Source organism: Amphiura filiformis, chromosome 5 (genome assembly GCF_039555335.1).
Source record: "Amphiura filiformis chromosome 5, Afil_fr2py, whole genome shotgun sequence".
In the NCBI taxonomy this organism is placed as follows: Eukaryota; Metazoa; Echinodermata; class Ophiuroidea; order Amphilepidida; family Amphiuridae; genus Amphiura; species Amphiura filiformis.
The window spans coordinates 57,966,361-57,984,520 of record NC_092632.1 but is presented as its reverse complement, the minus strand read 5'-3'; the positions used below and the strand labels follow the sequence as shown (position 1 = coordinate 57,984,520).

The 18,160-nt window shown below is 37.0% G+C and overlaps 1 protein-coding gene across 1 annotated transcript in view; it reads right to left on the bottom strand.

The window, feature by feature from the left end:
• Positions 1-18,160, bottom strand: part of LOC140151692 (protein TALPID3-like) — a 55,773-nt gene that overhangs the window by 26,094 nt on the left and 11,519 nt on the right. The window contains exons 5-11 of the mRNA XM_072174028.1: positions 17,728-17,800; positions 15,753-15,989; positions 14,302-14,503; positions 13,457-13,785; positions 12,661-12,765; positions 11,961-12,044; positions 265-458 (exon numbers count right to left, since the gene is read on the bottom strand). Coding sequence (XP_072030129.1) covers positions 265-458; positions 11,961-12,044; positions 12,661-12,765; positions 13,457-13,785; positions 14,302-14,503; positions 15,753-15,989; positions 17,728-17,800 — 1,224 coding nt within the window. The remainder of the gene's footprint in view (positions 1-264; positions 459-11,960; positions 12,045-12,660; positions 12,766-13,456; positions 13,786-14,301; positions 14,504-15,752; positions 15,990-17,727; positions 17,801-18,160) is intronic.

Genomic DNA, 18,160 nt, shown 5'->3' with positions numbered 1-18,160 from the left:
GGAGGTGGTGCTTTAGGTGGGAATGGAGGACCATGGTAGTCTCTTCTAGGGCTTCCTCTGTAACCTGGTAAGGATATCCCTGACACAACTTACCATTCAACAGCTTGATTCTCTAGTACATCTTTCCTTCTAATCCCTGCAGCCAAGACATCAGATGACAGTCCCTGGTTAGGAGGTGGTGCTTTAGGTGGGAATGGAGGACCATGGTAGTCTCTTGTAGGGCTTCCTCTGTAACCAGGCAAGGATATCCCTGACACAACTTACCATTCAACAGCTTGATTCTCTAGTACATCTTTCCTTCTAATCCCTGCAGCCAAGACATCAGATGACAGTCCCTGGTTAGGAGGTGGTGCTTTAGGTGGGAATGGAGGACCATGATAATCTCTTCTAGGGCTTCCTCTGTAACCTGGCAAGGATATCCCAGGTTCTGGCAACTCATCTTCAGATGATGATGATTCCTACAACAAATCAGAATTTGGAATTGTGTGAGAACTGTCATTTATCAAGTGGTCATCACATGCTGAAATGGAATGGTTAACGACTGCTGGTATGTAATTTTCATACACAGGTGTACATGCCAGGCATCATATTAATGTGTGTGCATAGGGACTCTGTGCTTTACAGAAGCTCCGATCTTACTGATGGGCTGTTAACATTGCTTAGCAGTACAACATCACACGCTTGTGGAATGTTTGCTGGTTGCACCAGTTGCGTTCAAATTACATGTCGTGTTCGTAAAAGTTAGGAACAGTAGGATGTAGGCTTCCAGAACAAAAAAATATAAAAAAACAGATGCAAAGACATTGAAAATGCACAAAATAATGATAACAAACACATCAAATAATTGCTAAATCCATCAAATATTATCACAAACACAATTTTCAAGTGAACCATGTAGAAATTATTTTTTTGGCAACTAACTATGTTTTTCTCCAATCCAAATATCAAAATATGAAAATAGTAACGATAACATTTGATCATTTTAAACTTGTGTGGCAGTATGCCGATATGTTCTTGTAAACAAATAAACATGTGTGTTTGGCATCAAGTAGCTATAATATTCTTCTGTCCAAATATTCCACTTGTGTGCCTGTTAAAGTATAGCTAAAATGACTCTCAATGGTCAACTTACTTTTGAGATAACCCTGTACATTGTTGTACAGGAAAACGTGTTTATTAATTTATTGGAACCAGAACATATTTCTACATGGTATGTAAATGAAAGTAAAATAAAAACCATCATAAATGTGTTGATGCAAAATTGTGCAGCCAGTCACATACATCACATGCATACAAATTTGTGCTAATTTTGTGTGTGGGAATCTATTACAAGGCCCAATTTGTTATCAATATTAGTATAATTCTCTCATTTCATGACACCAAACTGTCAATCTAATACACAGACACTTCCTTTTCATGACACAGACCTTTCCTGATTAGCCAACAGGCTATTGTGTCTGCAACTCGGACCATTTAGTGATAAGAAATACACAACCAGACTACTCCTTCTAGTCCCACTGTTCTAGTGTGTACATCCTAGAAACTAATTCTTCTTCTTCTTCCATATATGTGCTGTACCTCAATTTTGAGTATTATCACACAGGCTTTACATGTCTGTGCACAATCCTGGAACCTAGGATTAAATGCAGATATCACAACCGGGGATGGGCCCCCTTTTCTTTTTGGATAGCTCTAACAGGGTTGGGATCTTCCTGGACCAACAGCTTAATGTGACTTTCGAACCATTAGACATCGCACATACACTACCTATATATCTGCACATGCTAATCAGTGTATGGGTGTAAGAAGGAATTCTGCAATGACAATATATTCTATAAAGTAACTGAACACAATGCAGGATTTCTGACCTAGGAACATTTTGAGAGAGGAAGAGAATTCTGACCTAAGGCAAGCCCAACACTCCAGTATTACATGTATGATTGGTGTCATCCTCAAAACTGGATGAATTTAGACTTCAAAATTTGTTTTAATGTTTCAAATCATTCATTCATTAATCTCCATCATACATAGATTTGCCACAGCTCAGTTAGCAGTAATCCTGTCTGTCTAGCAACTGGATGATGTGCTTAATCACTTTCAAACAACCCCATATCGCAAACCTTGTGTGCTCAATATGAAGTACAATATCAAAGAAGGGATCTGGCTGTGCTAATTTGACCAGCCTTTCCTGATATTTTCTGTCACATTTTCACCAAAATAAACCTACCAGCTCCAGCCAAACTACTTCCTCCTACCCTACGCATCTTCACACCAACCTTTCCTATAAACTAGGGCAGCCAGCAGCAAAGTGTCTGCAACTGCCCATATGTCTACACACGATTGACATTGGCCAAACCAAAATGGCAGCCAACCGTCTCATTATTTTCCCTATGGACCATTTATCTAAGACAACACCGGGGAAATGGTCAGATGCCAAGTGATATTTGACGCATGTCATGCAAAAATGACTGTTTTTGTATTTCCTTATCATTTATAGAATGATGATGTTTATGCGCCTCTTCCATCCACCAGATTAATCCAACACTTGTCTGAATTGGAAGTTGACCAGGAAAGCCTCTAAGGGTTGTCTGTAATTGTCTCTTTGAACATTTCTGACCCAAGCTGCTATGTTGAGACTAATTTTAAACATTCTGTGCTGTAATTACTACTAGCTGACACATAGACATGGCCTCAGGGCTGGTCGGACTAATTATAGATTGAGCATTCTTTCATTATAAAGATTATAAAGAAACATTTAACCTCCTCGTTCAACACTTGAATCATTACCTGCATGGTTAACCTTGACATGTCAAATTGGTAACAAAACAAATATTTATTAAAATATATATCCAAGACTAGTAATAAAGTGGCTTGGAATTGATCAAAATTCCTCTCTAAAGCAATCATGCCATCCTTTCCAATTATTTACTAAATGACCAATCACAGTTGCACTCTACAGCAACTAAGGGCCTATGGCAGTACTCCAGGAGCCATCTACTCAGTTGGAAGAAGAAGCAAATCTGAAAACATATAATATGTATTCTTCAACTGAGCCAAATTGAGTATGCAATTGTCATATTCTTCATAACACATACAAGAAATACCTGGTGCAAATGTTAGTTGAGTTAAATTGAGTAAGTTTCCGATAAGGTAGCACATTCATCCTGCCACATATCCAGACTTGGCACTCTAATATGCCTACCTCATGCCATTACATCATTCCCACATCCCAAAGCAAAGAAATGTCATGAGATAAGGAAATCCAATCCTCTTTGGTCTTATCGCTTCCTAGGGTTAACCACCATCTATTGTTGACTGTTTATAGCCTTACATCCCAACACGAGTCAACACCCCAAGCCTTGTATTTTAACCGCGGATGAGTCGCGCATCATATCTTAATACTCGCCTTTGGGATGGCTCCCCAGATACATCCTGCTCCACACAACTTTGTCACGCAACTTCTGACACAGTTACAGAGGAAAAGGTAAACATACTCATGCAGTACTGTGTGGTGGTTGACTTTGGGAAGGAAGGGAATCATGAGTAGGGTAGGGTAAAAACTATGCCCGGTTAGATAAATACATTCAGGACTTTGCTGGTTTATCTTTCATACATGCATGCTATATTTGAAACTTGATACTTTTACAAGTGGGGTCAAAAGAGCAATTGAAAGAAATCTGATATGTATGATTCTGATATGGAAAACAAGAAAAGGAAAAATGGGTGATTTGAAGTTAGTGGGGAAGGGAGACAACCTACATTTTGTCAGAGAAAACTGCACTGGTTTTGTCTAACACGCACAAAGGTTGGTTTGATTGTGCAGTGCTGGGAAGAATCTATGTGTCATTTTGGTTTCCATCTTGTGCAAAATATTTGGTATTTCCAGTACAGGACCAGACTGTGAGTGAGTTTCTACTAATGTTTACCACATTGGACACAAGTAGATTTGCTATCTGGCTCAGTAGAATCTCTCCATACTGTTTATTCTGATCAACATTTTATGCCAGAATCAAACCTTCTCCCAGGAGGTTTTACCATGTTGCATACACTAAGCATACAGGGTACCGGTAAAGTGCTTTCATTGGAATTAGCCTGGATACCGGTAAAAGTTTTCTGTGTTGAATGTAATTTCCTTTCCAACACGTAAGTGACAAATCCTTATGCAGTCATTTGAGTTATGCATGCTGATTTCATTAGTTAAAAAGTATTTCAGAGATCTGTCTAAGACAAGCAAGAATTTCGGAAGTTGCATAAAAATGGTCGATAAATCAGGATAATACCCTTATATTATAAGGGTAAATATTCTAAAAGTTCGACAAAAATGGTTTGGGAGTGATGGATCTCCAAATATCCCTTTTACAGACCTGAAACTGATCATTTGTGAAAAAAGTGGAAAATGCTTTAAAAAAGAGGAAAACAGCACAAAAGCATGCTAAAAAAGCTCAAACTGGACTGAAAATAACAAATAATGTGTAAATTTCAGGAATAAAAAAAGAGGAAATCAGCTAAAAAGAGGAAACATTTCAGGTCTGAAAATACTCTCTGATAATTTTTTTAAATTTTTAATAAAATGAAGATCAAAGTAACCAGAAGGCACTAACACTTATCATCACATGGTACATGTAGTCATTACAACTATTTTGTAGTATATGAGGAAGGTTTTTCACACAAGTCTCCACATGCATAAATGACTACCAATGAAAAAAGTTCACTGACCATCCAGGATTTGAACCTGGGATCTTCACCGATGCTCTACCAACTGAGCTAATGAGTCAGATGGAGAAGAACAGTGATGTTATTATCTATAGGCCTTCAGTTCAATACATGCCCTCTATCATCTTTTCTCATTCAAGAAGTAAACTTCACATATCATCCACCAATAATATATTTTCATTTGAATCCAAGTAACAACAAAATGAAAAAAAACAAAAAAACTTTAAAATCCCAAAAAACCTTGTTGTCAAAATTGTTTGACATAGTCAGCAGATCAAAATATATTATGTGTTTAAGCATCAACTGTCATCTTGGCCTAAATCTCATCAAAATAAAATCATACAAGTACTAAAATACAGTAGTAGATGCAGGAACAAATCCATTAAGTACTCATTGTGCTGCGAGGGACTATGTATCCGTTCACCGTGGGATTAAACTTCTATCTCTGATCCAATCACAGCCCTACAGATATGTCAACCTTCAGACTATTTGGATTCCTTCATTTCTGTTTCCGCAGACGGACACATTCAACCATCAGAAAATTGGCTACTCACTGTATTTAGCCAATAAATTTTCCACAACTTCAGATTTAAAGTCAGTGCTACTATATCATGATTTTACTTTATTTCTGCTTTTAGCATAGGTAGCAAAAGTGCTGTTTACACTGTAAAGATTCCTCCTTAAAATTTCTACCAGCTCAGATCAGAAAGGATGAGACAAGTTTTGTCAAATTCAGTTTACTGCTATATTATGATGTACACTTAATTATGGTTGGTAGCAGAGGTTACAAAAGTAAGTGCAATTGTGACATGATCTGCTCCATGGAGGCCAAAGAAGGCATTTTTGAAAATTGAGTTACAATAATTATTACCTTACACAAACATTAGGCTATCATATACTGAAAACTCCAAAGGTCTAGCATACTTGGTTCTAAAGTTCTTACGTTTTATGAGGTCTAGTTTCTTATGTATTTTATTGTTTTTTTACTCCATATTTTTGTCTTTATCTCGATTTCAAATTTACCGCCTTTGGCCCCCATGGACCAGATCATGTCACAATTTAAAAATATTTAATTTTTGTAGCTTACTATTGCTTTGTCTTGGTTTTGTCTTGGTTTTTTTTTGGGGGGGGGCTAAATTTTGCTTGCAAGTAAATAATTTGAATAATGTAGTTGATTTTGTTCCTTGTTTTGTATAGTTAAATTTAAGAATTTTCTCTGTAAAAGCACTACTATGCATATTCCACATTGACTGCATTGTTCTTCTGTTCTTTAAAGCACTCCGTTTCTGTGCAATTATATGTTTTCTATTTTTTGCAAAGTGGTGCCTATTTCACATTTCTAATTTTTGTTGCTTTTGCATGTGCAATTTAATTTGTTTTGCTTCTTGTGCGAAATATGCATCTTGTGTTAATGTTTGCTTTCTAATTTTGCATGTTTATTGATGTATATTTCACATGTTACTGTCTCCCTACATGTATGTCCAAATAACTAGCAATATAAATGCTTCTTTTGGTAAAAAAAAACCCACTAATCCGAAATAAATTAAAATAACAATTAAGGTGATCCCCATAAATAATGTCCAGAATTATGGTCAGGTTACAAAAAGGCAACATATTAGGGCCACAGTAGTATCCTGAATAATTTCACACGCTTTTGTGATAAAAGTTTTACATTTTGCGTTCCTTTCAATGTATTGGTGTTCCTATTGTTTGACATAATTTGAAATACTCATAATTGATCCATATAATGTATAACAATATGCAGCCTGCCTCTACATAACCTCTTGTCTTTAAAATGAAATCCCATTAGACACAAGCAAACAAATTTTAAGCAATTCAATACACAACAGAACAATCAAAAAGTGCTTGCGACTTGAACCAAATCTCGTGCACATAGACCCCTCTCATAACTTACCCTCAGGTACAGTGTTGTTTTGTACAAAACACATGATCTTTTAAGGAATTCTTTATCTCGTTGGTTTGAGGGTTGGGCGAGGACATCCTTTTTGCAGTAGAATCCACCTTAGGCAAGTTTGTGGTAGTTAATTGACTGTGTCATCCCTATGATTTGTCTACCCAGAGCTAACTAGCATGATGCTATCTACTACCGTGGTTCCTGTATTAATAAGTTATTAATATATCTGCAATTGTTTCCAGATGAGGAATTACTTAGGGTAGGTTAAAGTACTGTGAACTTGTAGCAAGTTTGCTTGAAATTCTTCTTTTCTTAATTGTTATTGTCAAAATCATTTTGTTTCTCACAGATCAGGCTTCTAAGGAAAACATACCATTAATAGAAGAAAAGAAGCACTTAAAAGAAAAAATATTGAACCTAAAAGAAAAATATTGAAAAAAAAGAACCTAAAAGAAAAATATTGAACCTACCTCATATAGCTCCATTGAGAGCAGGGTGGCTCAGATGTATGGGGCCTGAGCTAGGACTTATGATCTGGCCTGAAACCAGATTTGATCTACAGCAGTAAAATAGGACCAATAATTACTTTTGCTCACTTGGTCACAATGGATACAAATAAATATGATTGCATCATCCAAGCTTTTGTTTTTATAATACAGGTCTTTCCCTGGCTGCATACAAAAATCAAATTCTTAGATATTAGCTTTAAAATCTTTAAAAAAAGTATATGTTTAATTTATGTGGGTGAAATAATATTTCTATTCATCTATTGCTTATTCATAACCTCATTAATAAACGCGATGCGTGCGATCCAATCATATTTTATTATTTGCAAAAGCGAACGCAAAATCGAGGTCATTAATATCTCACAATTGACCGCAAAATGCGTAATTGTTCCAATGTCGCACACAATTGACTTCTGCGTCTGCGGTATTGTCGTCCAACAAACTGCTTGCTGCGCTGGCTGCAGATTTGGATTGCGCGCTACCATATTTGCACAGATTGTGATCGCACTTTTGTTATTGGTCGTTCTGTTTTAGCCTGATCGATTTTTGGCAAGGGAAGATTTAAAATCATCTATTTTTATAAACTTTTGAGCAAAATTTTGTGTTATTTTGTAAGGTGAAGAGATTAAAGTGAGCGGTTATGAATGAGGTTAATAACTTTGCATCGGTAATATATGGGCATTGTGAAAAATCTAAACATTTTGCTTTGGACCTCGGAATATCGGGATATTCCTCGGTTCCAAAGGCAAAATGTTTAGATTTTTCACAATGCCCTCCAAATAACCGATGCGCAGTTATTAACCTCTAAGTGGTAAATTGTCACCATTCAGAAATAAATTCTCACTGGTTTCACACAAATGGCACAGCATAAATGGCTCCCTGTATAATGACATACTTCACACTGCCACTTTTAATGACTAAACCTGTACATCCTATTATATGAAAGTATAATTAGCAGTCAAGTTAGCTCAATCGATAAGGCGTTCGACTATGGTGCGAGAGGTTGAAGGTTTGAACCCTGGCGGTGCCTAGTACGCTCTCGTGGAGAAATTGAGTTAGCTTGAAATTCCTCTGGTCAAGGAACTTACTGCTAATTTGTCTTGTTGTAACCCATATACTGAAACTCGGGAGCTGGTCCTGGTTGCGTATGTTATTTGTGGATTGTCTAGGGTGTGTGCTCTTGAAGCAGCAAAGTCCCTGATTTGTTGTTTAATGGTTTATGGAATGATGTGGGGCTGTAGTGGTCAGCGACAACCTGTAAAGTGTGCTGAGGCTTGTGGATCAACGTTTTGGTCGTTGTGCCTGTGCGCAGCGCACTATAAATCACTGCACTTTAAAAAAAATAATATATGTATGTAAACATGTATGTGTCCTTTGGGTAGGAAAATAAATCTTTAGCATAATTTAATTAAGCAAAACAAAGGACATCATAGGGCAAATAACTTGTCCTACTTTCAATTTGGCCAAGTATTTCAGTAAAGCAAATTGTTGCATTTATAAGGTAGCTCCAGCTTTTCTTTTTGATTTGGTTCAAGATGCAATTCATCACAGCAAGGACTAACAATAGCTGAATTTAATATAAGACACATGGATGAATCATCTTAATTTGTTTCAATGTAATCTGTCTACTGCACCCTGTATCAATATTGTCATATCATCTCAGGCAGAAGCAGATATTGGGCTACTTTCCACACGCACAATTTGCCTCTTTGGCATATCTTTCAACTGTCAGTAACAGCAAATTTATAAATATGGATTTAAAACTTTTCTCATACAGCCATGGGCACCACCATAAGAAGACCACCAAGTGTCAAGTGATGGACCATACACACAAAAGAGAATAGAACTTGTTCAGAGAAATTCAATCAAAGTTACTTTGAACTTGTCTACCTAGTTTGTTATATAAACTATAGGTACTTGTGAGGTTTTTATGAAGGTAGACAGGGGTGTATTTCTTAGGATATTTTCCCTCTTCTTTCCCACAAAAGTACAGACCACTTGACATGTGACGTCATTGCCCGGCAGTACGCGCGCAAATTATGGCATTAATTTCCATTGTTCTTTGCCATGCAGTGTGCCACATTTCATATAGTACAAGAAAGCCATTGAATAGTGTAGCGGTTTGTTCAAGCATATCGATAGACCACTCCCTCGCCTTTGTTGATAAACAATGATGTCAAGTGGTCTATACGAAAGTACCATTTTCATTATGTTTTTGACAAGTGCAATCACAACCCTGGGTACAAAATAATTTCCAATGGAAATAAAGATTTACCTACAGAGAGTCTTCTACTAAACAGAGAGAAAAAAATCACAGAAATGTGTTACTGGTTAGAACTTCATTAATCATTAACCCTGTTTGTGCCTACGCTTTCTGAATTGAGGTTTTTTGATGTTTAGTAAGGTTAGGGTTAATGAGTACAGGCTTTGTGCTGTCTGATACCAACTCTAGCCTGATACTATCTATGTTAGCTATTCAATGGGCATTGTAGTCCACAAAATGAGCTCATTCTAATTTGAACTTGATTATTACGTATGTTCAGATCATAAAAGTTGACAACCTATGCAAAATTGGGCTACTAATCACCTTTATAAATGCACTAGAATCTGGCAACACTAAGCAACATATACACATTTAAACACAAAGGTGACAGAATAACCATAGCAGGATACTGTCTAGTCACAACGCCCCCTAAACACATCTCCACTCAGCCCCTGGGTAGACTCTCTCCCCTCACACACCCAGATCTACATAGGAACAATGAAAAGGAACCCCCATGGGCAAAGAGGAAAGCTACAGTCTATGCACCATTAAGAATTGACAATGCGTATCAAAGACGATATGAGTGATAGGATACCTAGCAAAGCTTTTTCAGTTATTGGATATCCCAGTTGTATTATTTAGTATCAAGATGATACAGCACTGAATGCTTCTGTGAATGTTTCATGTCTATAATGGGTGCGGCTTGTTTGTTGAAATCGCTTGCAATTAATGCTTTGTAATGGTTTGTTTATAAACAAATGATATACATGACAACATCACATAATGGTTTTATAATATGACATCTTGTCTTGTTAGCCAACCACATGATGTTGATGATTTAGGATTATTTTTTGAGGAAAAAAACCGCAGTGATTTATAGTGTGCTACACATCGGCACAACGCCTAGACATTGATCCACAAGCCTCAGCACACTTTACACTTAAAAGAAGTACTATATGCACAATCAAGAAGCACCAGGGTCTGTTCAATTGACGCTTTCGGAGAAGGGTTATTCAAATGTGTAAAATTTGCCTAACTGTTCAAGGTTTTGCAAAATGATTGAAATGTGATAGGATACATTTATTGTATCCAGCTTAAATGCGGGAAGGGAATATTTTGCTTTCGTCTCATACCTGCATGCAGCCTTTGGCTACATATGGCATGATACTTCCTTTGCTATACCTCCCCTTCATGCGGTGACTAATAATATCAATATAAGTATCCTTGATGATCACCTATTATTTAAATCTACTGGTTCATCATGAAGTGAAACGGTGACAACTCTAGTCTGAAGGCTCCTTAGTCCGAAGGTTCACTAGTCCGAACATGTAATTTACCAATTCGCTAGTCCGAATTCTGAAAAAGGTTCACTAGTCCAAATATCGGGTTCTCTAGTCGGAAGGTTCGCTAGTCCACAAAACTCCACATAATAAATAAGGTTCTCTAGTCCGAATATAGATTAAGGCTCGCTAAACCCTAATCCTAAACCCTAACCCTTAATCCTAACCCTTATTCTATACTTTATTTGGTTTTTGGACTAGCATCCCTTCGGACTAGCGAACCTTAGGACTAGCGACCATTCGGACTAGAGAGAAGTCACAAGTGAAACAGTGCAATTAATTTTTAAAATGAAAGGTTTTATATACACATGCAGTTATGTTAATTAAGTTGATAACTATGATTAACATGGGAAAATGTTAAAATGAAACAAATAAGAATGAAATGCAGTTACAATGTACATGTTATCTCAAAATGAGCAAGGGATTCAAAAAAGGGCCTTTTTGTGCTCTCCACCTCAGGCCCCCTATGAGGTCCAGGTGGTATTCACTCCTCCCCCACTTTGTTGGCAGGCCTGTAAACAATAGGTGATGATCAAACCATGCAACATTACTTCATCAGCCAGTGGATGCTGACATATGACCTAATTTAATCAGCTAATCAGGACCAGGGCATTTTCTTTAAGCATTTTGCTGAAGGGGTATATTCAATTTTTTGTACCCTTTCAATTGTAACTTTTTCCTCTGAAGAGGTATTACACATTGCTCAGGGGGTAATTGTCTTAAAACAAATGTGTGTCTCACATTCGCTGAATTGTTGACCCAATTTTTTTTGCCAGGATGCTCACAAATCTATAAAGTGGGATGGGGGAGGGGTGCAGAACAAAAATTTGTATCTTTGTTTAAGTAAATAATTACTAATGACTCATACGACCACTAGCTATGGCCCAAAACAAATGTTCATTCTCATAATAACAAAGGTAAATTCCGTCGGCCCCCATATGAAAATATGGGATATTTCTAAGTCAAATCATGGAATATATGAACATGTACGTTTTCAAGAGTTTGTGCGCATTGGACTTTCCATTTTGGATTTTACATGGCACGCGAAGTGTGTGAAGGCGTATACATGCTATTTGTGTGTTAATGAAAACCCTAACCTGGACTCAATTTCTTCATTTACAAAGTCAGGATCTACAACAAAATAGTGCAAATGAAATAAATTGACAGGCAATGTATGGTGAGTGAATTAAGGTGCAACACGAAAACAGTTGAGTTGTGCTAACCTCTACTTTATCTTCTACTTCAAGATAATTGGAGAATTGGGTGTCTGCAGCTACTTCTGCTTTGGGTGAATCCTGAGGTAGAAGCATGCAAGTACAAAACAAAGTATTGATACATTGTTGAAATAAGCAATGCATTTATTGAAATCTAGCCAGAGACACTCCATTGATTCCTGGATTGAGAGAGATCAAGAGAGACATATCACGAGAGAAATGAAGAGATCAAGAGAGATTGAGAGAGAATGAAAAAGATCCAAAAAAGATTGAAAGAGATTGAGATTGAAAGTAAAGAGAGATCAAGAGAGAAATAGAGAGAAAATGAAAGACAAAGGATGTAGAAAGTGATTTCTTCCACAGGAGCAGGGCTTTTCTATTTTCTTTTCCCCATCCTTTTTTCACATATGGCATCATTTTCTCAATTATGAGAATCATTGCCAAGGAGATGTGCTCCCTGCTCCCTCACTTACTACCATATTCATGTTAACCAAGATGGAGCCCCATGCAGTACTATAAAACTACATCAACTTGTTTGTCTTATTCATTCACATTTGTTTCAAATAAAAAACAAAGAGAGTTCTATATCCCGGTTCTATATTAAAAGCCTGGACACAGCAGCATCTCAGAAGACAGATCTGAAATTGTATAAAATGCAAAAAACTCCTCTTCATTGGTATTCCTGAAAGTGCTTGGGGTTTCCACTTACCTGAGGTGGAGATGGTGGTGGTGGTTCCTCTGGTGGCTGTACAATGGAGTCTTCACTTGGAGCAGGAGTTGGTGGGGCCGTGTCTATGTTTACACTTGGTAAATGCTAAAGTGGTAAAAGGCATAAGAGCATTTAGAAACTCACAAAGACTTTTGACAAAGTGCCCAAGCATCCATAGGTTATTTTTGTCTGGGATTAAGGACTTGTTATAATACCAGGCTAGTTATCATCTGCTCTTTCAGCACTTATGTTTGGAAACTTGCTGCAGGTCTTTGTGGAATCTGCCCAGGTTTCTTTCAGTAAGCAATAGTGTTTATGCAATTTATTTATGTGAAGCTTTCTTTGTAGGGCCTTAAGACGGGACAAAATATTCTCTTGAATCTTGTGTCTTTATCCATAGGGCTTAGTTGCTGAACTTGATTGAAAGGTTTGGCATTTTAGCTTTTCACCTTCTATCTTTTTGGTTATCATTTCAATTTTGGAATCCTTCTGATGCAGTTTGTGAAAGTTAATCACCAAACTAAAACTTTCATACAGAGCTCCTTTTTAAATACACATATAAAATCTGCAGGGCTTATATATGGGTTGCAATGAGTCAAGCCGATACTCACACATTTGATGGGTGTACTTTTTACACAACAACTAAAACAAACATTTCTAAGTTGGCAAGACAATGAGAAAGATTAAATACAATAAAGCTCTGACATTTATTGTTTTGATTGCAATCATAAAGGACTGAATTTTTGTACATAATTGACAAATGCTTTGAAAAATGTCCTTTCCAATATAAACTCACATGCATTTCAAGTTGTGGCCTTCTCTCTGATACAACATTCACTACGGCAACATTGGTAGTCTTCTGGCGTGGGGATCCCATTGGCATACTGGCTCCTTCTTCAGGTCCTCCTGTTGTAATAGTCACAGGCTGAGACAGACCAACCCCTACCCTGGGTTCACCCAATGGTATTGCCATGGGAATGAGTTGCCCATGGGTAGGGGCTACCGAAGCACTGGTGGATGGTTGATGAGATGGATAGGGGTCAAAGAAAAACTGGTTGCCTGGTGGAAGGCTGATTGGTAATGAGGACTCTTTGGTTTGGGTTTTGGAAGACTTGACTTCTATTCCTGTTGAAATGAAAAAGTATGTGTAAAACATTATTATGATGCATAAATACAACAACTGAAGTATGTTTGATGTTAAAACTGCTCAATTTTGTGACCATTTTAATGTTTCTGGTACAATAGAACTTCGACACCATACAGAAATCAAGTTCAAGACATGCAAAATACCTCTTTGAAAAACAGGAAAATAACAAAATCCATTGGCACATCTCCAAATGAGCCTTTAATGCTTATTAAAATTGGTGCTCTGTGGTGCAAATCACAAAGATGGAAAACTAGGAAGTAACAAGATGAGATTTAAACCATTTTTGGGAAGGGTGCTCTACATTAGTTTATATGATGCTTAGATCTGTGATAAGCTTAGTATAGATGTAACATGTATATGTGTAGGTGTCCAAATGCTCAGGGTAAGTAATTAAGAAAAAACAATTAGTTGTTGCAGCAAAAGCCAAGTATACCAACCAACTCACTCACTCACCTTACCCCCTCACTCACTAACCCACACAGTCAATCACTTACCTTTGGTTTGTACTACAGGCACAGGCCTAGTAGGTGATTTCTTTGGTGTATGTTCTGTTGCATATCTCAGATATGGTCCAGTCTTGAGGGTTCGTCTCTGAGCTTGATATGTTGCCTTGCCATAGACCCGGGCTATGTACTCCTCATCTCTGTTATGTGTGTATGATGATGGTCGTGGTGGTAGTTTCTTTGGTTTTGTAGTCTAAAATGAAAATAGGGACACCAATAGTCTTAGTTAAATGGAAAAGACAAAAGCGGAAACATGTAAACAATATTCTGATAACTCTGCTGTCTCGCTAAGTAAAATATAAAACAAAAAGAACATCCACAACCAGAATTTGAAGTAATGATGTATATTCATACGTAGCGGTAAACGTAAATAAAAAGCAAAATTATACTTCTACGCTACTGAAGACGCCGGTTGACCCGGTGAAAACGCTCCGGTGAGTGTGTCAAATTTGAGTAGCGTAGAAGTATAATTTTGCTTTCTATTCAGAATTTGAAGATTTGAAGCCATTTTCAAATCATGAAAAAAAATGTGCAATTCATTACATAAATTAGAACCCAGTTCATCTATAGGCATGTTATGAAGCTGTCTTTCCTTCAATTTAAACTATCACTGAAGGGAACTCAAATTTAACTGAAATGTTTGTTTGTTTGTTTGTTTGTTTTATTTCTTCTTTTGCCTGGGTTACTCATTCAGTGGATGTTTTAAGGTATCCTCTGTTCTTCCATGGAAGAACATTTCTTAATAAAAGCCAGCACGTTATGAAGCGGTCTTTGCTTTTCAAACTATCACTGAAGGGAACTCAAATTTAACTGCAATGACACCCTTACATTAGGTTCTTTATGAAAAGCCAGCACATTATGAAGCTGTCTTTGCTTCAATTCAAACTATCACTGAAAGGAACTCAAATTTAACTGCAATGACACCCTTACATTAGGTTCTTTATGAAAAGCCAGTACGTTATGAAGCTGTCTTTGCTTCAATTCAAACTATCACTGAAAGGAACTCAAATTTAACTGCAATGACACCCTTACATTAGGTTCTTTATGAAAAGCCAGCACGTTATGAAGCTGTCTTTGCTTCAATTCAAACTATCACTGAAAGGAACTCAAATTTAACTGCAATGACACCCTTACATTAGGTTCTTTATGAAAAGCCAGCACGTTATGAAGCTGTCTTTGCTTCAATTCAAACTATCACTGAAAGGAACTCAAATTTAACTGAAATGACACCCTTACATTAGGTTCTTTATGAAAAGCCAGCACGTTATGAAGCTGTCTTTGCTTCAATTCAAACTATCACTGAAAGGAACTCAAATTTAACTGAAATGACACCCTTACATTAGGTTCTTTATGAAAAGCCACATAATTTCAAACAGACTACTACTTGTCAATCTATTGGCCAATTTGCTAAGTACATACTAGGGTCAAGTTCACTCATTTACCATCTGACGTTGTTTTGTAGGTACATTCTCTTTTCCCTGTCCTGATTTAGTCTTTGTCCGATCCTCTACATCAGCCTTCTGTCCTTTCTTGAGACCAGTATTAATCCTAGCTTGGACGGTCTTCTTTTTACCAGCTTTTGATTTTGGTTTGTTCACTAATGGTCCAGCATCTCTTTCTGCAGGTAGTCTAGTTGGTCCATGATGAGTTCCAGCAGCTTTTAGCACCAGTAGTTCTTGCTGTAATATAAGACAGATTAAGTTTTGATAAACATGCTGTTATGTTTAGTACCAATGTATGCAGCATTCGAAATAGGGCCGGTCAGCCGGCCATTGGCCTGTAACTTTTTGGCCTGGCCGGTAACCTTTCTGACTGGCATCTAGTTGCCGGCCCGGCTGGCCGGTAACTTTTTAAGGTCAAGCCCGGCTGGCATGTAACTTTTTGAGGCATATTTCGAACACTGAATGTATGCCTATTCCTTTCTTCTAACCATTGATACAAAGTATACCAGAAAACTCTGTATAATATCACAACGATGTCATAATGTGGGCATACCCTAGAAAGCCTGTTATCACTGAAGACATGTTTTTTTAGAAGATCAACCAAACAACAACAAAAATAGTTACTGTATATAAATACATAAATAACTGTAATATTTGATGGTTGTCTTGATCACAGGGTGCTGGTAAAAACGATGGGCGAATTGAGCATGGTACTATAATTTGAAGAACCCCCTGTTTTTGTTCTATTTCTGCACATAGGATAGTAAACCTAAGGCAGATGCAACAATCTCTCTTCAGTTAGACAAAGATTACAATTGTTGAATGGCAAGGACGTTGCCATCAATCACATGCCAACTCTGCCAACTCATCACACCGAGATCCTGTTATATGTATACAACATGACAAATCATGATAAAGCCCATGATTTATTGAGTCTCTGAGTGATTGACCGATTGACTAACTCATCTCATCTGTCACCAGTCAGTATTTATGTTGAGATGTATCTAGGATACCACAGAACTCTTTACATAACATAACAAAATCTTTCAAAAGATGATTTGAGTCATTGACACGTTGATTGATCCACTGCCTATTTTGATCATTCATCATGGAAACTAACATGGAGATGCATGAAGGCATTGACTAAAATCCTGTAAATAAATAAGGTGAGAAAGTTGGAGAGATAACTTGATTTATTGACACAGTGATTGAATGATATGTTGATTGATTGACTGTTTGGGTGGTTAACTATATGTCATTTATTTGCTTTATACAATGGAGAAATGGCTACAAATTTGTCAGTTTATTGATGATCCACTATTGTACATTTTCTTGTGGCTCTCACAATGGAATTCAAAGAACCCCAAATGTTTACAAGTAAATTCAAATATGCACATAAAAAGTATCTAATGTGGGCCCCATGCTCAAAATATTAGGACAAAATCAACCAACATTTGTGATGTGCATCTTCTTTTTGGCCTGTTAGTCAATGATCCACATATAGCCTCATTTTAGTATCAAGTTTGTAAAATTTTACATACTTTGCAAGTATCTATCCCAGTAAAGTCATTTTGGTAGCAAGTCAGCAGGACAATTTTGCTCCCTTAGGAAATTTTGCCTGGTACGTCACTGGTACTATTAAGTAATACCTTGAAAAGTATTTCAACAATAGTTTCCTCTCAGATACTCACTGAGTCCAGATTTCAAATAGAATTCAAATAAACACACAAACAAGTAAATACAGGAGGCAAACAAACAATGACAAACAAACAGGCAAGCCAAAAACAAACATACATATAGAAAACATGCAAACTTAACAACAAGAACAATTGTATAATCAAATGATCATGCAAGCAAACAAACAAACTTGCCAGCAAACAAACAAACAAATATCCAAGCACACCAACCCAACTGTTATATCGTGTGTCATTAGCATCATAATCAAATCTCCATTCCTTTTAATGATACAACTTACCTGAATTTCATTTTGTATACCAGCAATTCGGTTGTCAACTTCTTTCCTAATTCGAGTCTTTTCCCTTGCACTCCTGATGCAAAAAAAAAAAATATATATATAACATAAAACAATTACAAAAACACTTCTAGTCTGTTTTATGTCAGGCACCTGGATGTTTACGGTTTGCTCGTTTACAGTTGATCCTTCATCGTTTGATATACAACATACAGAGAGATATACAAATGTATATTAAATATGATGATGTCCGGATCTAAAATGTATTTGATTTGTTCGGTTTTGACAGCCCTTGATAACGCCATAAAACCTCTTACGAAGCTTATTTCTGTTGGGGCCCACTTGAACACCGGGTTTTGTTGGGACAGTTAGGGGTTAACACCCTACTCTTCTCAAAACTCACTTGGTGACTCATTTTTGAAACAATTGCGCGCAG